Source organism: Triticum dicoccoides, chromosome 2A (genome assembly GCF_002162155.2).
Source record: "Triticum dicoccoides isolate Atlit2015 ecotype Zavitan chromosome 2A, WEW_v2.0, whole genome shotgun sequence".
NCBI classification, from domain to species: Eukaryota; Viridiplantae; Streptophyta; class Magnoliopsida; order Poales; family Poaceae; genus Triticum; species Triticum dicoccoides.
The window spans coordinates 143,792,613-143,797,510 of record NC_041382.1 but is presented as its reverse complement, the minus strand read 5'-3'; the positions used below and the strand labels follow the sequence as shown (position 1 = coordinate 143,797,510).

Below are 4,898 nucleotides of genomic sequence, written 5' to 3'. Positions count from 1 at the left end.
GTTTTTGAGGCGCTCAGGTGGTTTTTTTTACCAGTCGACGACCGGTCGGCCTGCACCGGGCATTTGTGACCGGTTTGAGACGTCCGACTGTAGATGCTCTAACATATGCATGTTAGTTAACCAAGTTACTCTCCACAATGATCAACCTAAAGTATTCTATACATAGCGCTTCCAAAAAAATTGAGTCTACAAGATAATAAATACAACCGTCTAAAATACTAATATTTTTATACATTTTATACTTTGAAGGTGGTAATTTAAACTAGTGTCACATCCCTATGACTCGTCTGCATTTGTACACGGTTAATGACAATTGGCATGATTTTGTAAGGTCACGTCGTTTGCCAAAATTGTGTTCATTATTGCATTAGACACACACCCTTCATTTCCTGAGTAGAGCTATAATTGCTAGTTATTCAGCATGGACTGTTACACGGTTGAGCTAAAACGCTTGGTAATTAAGACATTTCATTAGACGCACACCCTTCATTTCCTGAGTAATTTAAATTGGCAAATGTTTCCATGGCCAAGCTCTCCTATTTAAACGCCCACTCGCCTTCTCATCTCAGCTTCACCTTCGAATCCCTTCCTTCAAAGAAACTTCTCAAGGATCCCACGCCAAGCACTGCCATGGATCTTTCCATGGCTACCGGCCCGGAAGACTCCCTCCTCCTGCTCCTCCTCCCGGCTACCACCCTGCTCCCACCGCTGCTCGCCGTGCTCCTCCTCGCCGCCTCACTCCTGTGGCTCTCACCGGGCGGTCCGGCGTGGGCCTTGTCCCTCTGCCGTGTCCCGCCGCCAGGCCCACCGGGCGTGGTCACCGCGCTCTCCAGCCCCGTGGCGCACCGCGTCATGGCGGCGCTGTCCCGCTCTGTCCATGGCGGTGCGGCATTGATGTCCTTCTCCGTCGGCCTCACCCGCGTCGTCGTGTCGAGCCGGCAAGATACGGCGCGTGAGATACTCGTCAACCCGGCGTTCGGCGACCGCCCCGTGAAGGACGCGGCGCGCCACCTTCTCTTCCACCGCGCCATGGGCTTCGCCCCGTCGGGCGACGCGCACTGGCGTGCCCTCCGCCGTCTCGCCGCGGCGCACCTCTTCGGCCCGCGCCGCGTGGCGGCCTCCGCACCCCACCGCTCCTCTATTGGGACGCGCATGCTCGGCGACGTCGCCTCCCTCATGGCCCGCCACGGCGAAGTCGCCCCTCGGCGGTTCCTGCACGCGGCGTCCCTAAACCACGTCATGGCCGTCGTCTTCGGCAAGCGCTACGACGACTTCACAAGCCAAGAAGGCGCCCTCGTTGAGGAGATGGTAAACGAAGGGTACGACCTCCTCGGCACGTTCAACTGGGCAGATCACCTGCCATTCCTCAAGTGGCTCGATCTCCAGGGCGTGCGCCACCGGTGCAACAGGTTAGTCCGGCAGGTGGAGGCGTATGTCGGTAACATCATTCAGGAGCACAAGGCGAGGCGCGCCAGCGGGTCAGGCATTGCGGATGAGCTCTCCGGCGACTTCGTCGATGTGCTCCTCGGCCTCGACGGAGAAGACAAGATGTCAGAGTCCGACATGATCGCCGTCCTTTGGGTAAGGCTCGGCGAAACTCTCTGTACTCTACAGTCATACCGACAAAAAGATCCAGAGTACGACTGATTGCATTCAAGTCGCCGTCGTGCGTTTGCTAATAATACGGACTGTACGTTTCAGGAGATGATCTTTAGAGGGACGGACACGGTGGCGATCCTGATGGAGTGGATCATGGCGAGGATGGTGGTGCACCCGGAGATCCAGTCGAAGGCCCGGGCGGAGCTGGACGCCGTGGTGGGGCGGGGCAGGGCAGTGACGGAGGACGACGTGGCGAGGCTCCCCTACATCCAGTGCATCGTCAAGGAGACGCTGCGCATGCACCCGCCGGGCCCGCTCCTCTCGTGGGCGCGGTTGGCCGTGCACGACGCGCACGTCGGCGGCCACCTCGTCCCGGCCGGCACGACGGCGATGGTGAACATGTGGGCCATCGCGCACGACGCGGCGGTGTGGCCCGAGCCGGAGCAGTTCCGGCCGGAGCGGTTCATGGAGGAGGAGGTGAGCGTGCTGGGCAGCGACCTCCGGCTGGCCCCGTTCGGCGCCGGGCGGCGCGTGTGCCCCGGCAAGATGCTGGCCCTCGCCACCGTCCACCTCTGGCTGGCGCAGCTGCTGCACCGGTTCGAGTGGGCGCCGGCGACCTCGACCTCGGGGCGCGTCGACCTGTCAGAGCGCCTCAAGATGTCGCTGGAGATGGCCACGCCGCTGGTGTGCAGGGCCGTGGCTCGCTAGGGCCAGGGAGAGCTGCACCTGCATGCTACCGCCGCCGTCTACGTTACCTAGCCTGTCGGCGGCGGCAGCGTTACTTGCTTTATTGCCTAGTATTTATTGGCTAGCCGTTGGAGGCTAGCTTGCCAGGGTCTAGTGGTACTACTGCTTTTTGGTCATCTCCATGCATGCACGGCTAGCTAGCTCCGTCTTTGCGCGGCCGATCCGTTAGCCATTGAAGGAAGCTATCGCTAGCCATGGGTTACTACTCCTGCTCGAGGCCAGCGAGCATCTTGATAGGGTAATTTTGGTCTTCTAGATGGAGAGTTATTAGTGTGTTTTTGCTTTTGTTCGGGAGAAACATCTGGTGTCTGAGTGTGAGTTGTCATGTCGGGTCGTAGTAGTGTCGTTCTTCAAGAAAATTTGTAGTGAGATTTTGAATATTTTTGAATCCGTGAAACGTTTGCCCTGCAGATCTGCATGCCCATAACTTATGCTGATTTCTACTACTAGTACCGTCACTCTGAGATGTGTTGTTGCTAGCTTGTGCAAGAGTGAAATGGTATGCGTAACGAACTACGAAAGGCAACAAACTTACTAGTACTGGGCTGAGCACCACAACTCGTGACCCGTGCATGCATCGCGCTGCGCAAGAGTGAAATGGTATGCGTTACAAACGCCTTATCAGTGATGTGCCACGAGGTTCATGTGTTAAGCCGGTTGCTGCTAGTGTGCCAACGTCGGTGGAGCTACTAGTGCATGTTTCAATCTGCTAACCTCTGCGTACATTCTGACCCTCTGATTGAATATGGAAATCTCGGATTACGGTTTCAAAAAAACAAAAATCTCGGATTACATGTAGTTGGAGAGAACGTTGTGGCATGGTTTCAGGCTCTACGTATGTCCTGTCACTAAATGAAAATTGCAGTTGATGGTTGGTCTGGCTGGCTTGCCTTCATCTAGGTCAGCTGTTCAGGCAGGTCGTCAGTATATGTGCAGGGAGTCAGCAGAGTCAGTGTAACAAACTGTAGAGTGAGAAGTTAGCGCATCTACATACGGCTCGCGGACGCTTCCACGCGCGTTCGTGGGCAGGGACCGGAATTTCATTTGTTGCATCCGTATTCAATTCTTATATACATACAAAGACATGCAAAAGGAAATAGAATCTACGTATCACGACGATCTCTGTGCCCGGCTCCGGCAGCATGGGCGGCAGCTGCAGCTCCGGCTGCTTCGCTCCTGCCTCCTCCACCTCTATTTCAGCGTCGAGCTCGACGAAGAGCGCGCCGGTCTGCGCCTGCTCCCGTCGAAGGTATGCCCGGGTGGCCTCCACATTGGTCTCACCCTAGATGGACTCCAGGATGGCATGCTGCTCAGCCATCTCATCGGACTGGGCGACGGCGAACTCCGCCTCCGTCAGCTCCATGTTGAAGGGTTGCACCTGGTGGTGTGGCTCCTCCGCCTCCTCCACCTCCATCGAAGCCATCTCCTCCTCCGGCTCCGGCGAGTTCGGAGGCTGCCTGGCAGCGATTCGGGCGGCGCGCGCGGCTTCCCTCGCCCGGATCTACTGCTGGATCTCGTAGCGGCGCTCCGGTGTCAGCATGGCATAATAGGTGATCTTGCTTCGGACCATGGTGGAGTGTCGGAGCGTGGGCAGAGCGCCGGAGCGGGAGAGGGAGAAGGTGGAAGGGCTCGGACTGGCGGCGCGGAGAGGGGGAGGGGGATGGGTTAGGGTTGTGGGACGCCAGTCGGTTTAAATAGCCGGATGTTGTCTTGGGCGGCGAGCCGGAGCAGCGTCACACGTGTTCCCATTGCGGCGACGGATGCGGCGTCCATTGGAATGTCGGGTTTTCGGGCGTTTTTGTGTGGGGCCACGTCATTAGGCCAATGTGGCGAGCGTGCCCGGGTACCCTCATATCAGCCCCACCCCCATATCTGCCCCATATTTGAGCTGGATATGAGGGTGCCGATCAGCCCGGATGTTTGAAGGCGGTTTGAAAGGCCCATCTGGATCCAAATTTCATGACCGGGCAGCCTGCCTCACTGTTTGAGACAGGTTTAAGGGGTCCGTTTGAGATAGTGTATGATACATTCGTTTGAGCGACAACTAATTAAAATAGGACAGAGAGAGCTAAGCATCTTGACAGAGAAATCTTCAACCTGTGCAAAATCTGCATGCAGCGGCGCCGAAGAAGTTTCTGGAAGATGGACTCTGGTGTTTGTCAAGCTGAAGATGGACTCTGGGTTTTGTCAACCTGACCGAAGATGCTCTTCCCTGGTTTTCTGTTTTCTTTTCTTCCGTTTTCTTCTGTTTCTAGCTGGGCTGCCTACATACGTACCATCTGCTATCTCATCTCTTCAAAGTGTGATCACCCATACAATGCTTGGAGAAATTCGGTAGCCATGACAAAAAGAGAGGGGTGATGGGTGGGGGCATGATTCCGGGACCCATTCCCTGCCTGCCATGTTCGTTCTGATATGATATCTCGCTTTTCCGACGAAGGAAAAATAACATATCTGCGACGTGACAGGGGGTCTAGGCGCGTGCGTGCACTTTCCCTGAATGGAAAGAAACTGTGCTCAGTGCTGCAGGTAGCATAGTTTATGCCACTGTT

The 4,898-nt window shown here is 56.2% G+C and overlaps 1 protein-coding gene across 1 annotated transcript; it reads left to right on the top strand.

The window, feature by feature from the left end:
- Positions 1–591: 591 nt before the first annotated feature.
- Positions 592–2,756, top strand: LOC119353867 (cytochrome P450 78A5-like). Its single transcript, XM_037620564.1, has 2 exons — positions 592–1,581; positions 1,702–2,756. Exons 1-2 carry the CDS (start codon positions 631–633, stop codon positions 2,305–2,307), a joined length of 1,557 nt encoding a protein of 518 aa, XP_037476461.1. The 5' UTR covers positions 592–630; the 3' UTR covers positions 2,308–2,756.
- The last annotated feature ends 2,142 nt before the right edge of the window (positions 2,757–4,898 follow it).

Coding starts and splice junctions, on each gene's coding strand:
- LOC119353867 (XM_037620564.1), top strand. CDS start 631: ATGGATCTTTCCATGGCTACCGGCCCGGAAGACTCCCTCCTCCTGCTC. Junction 1,582..1,701: donor ACATGATCGCCGTCCTTTGG/GTAAGGCTCGGC, acceptor TGTACGTTTCAG/GAGATGATCTTTAGAGGGAC.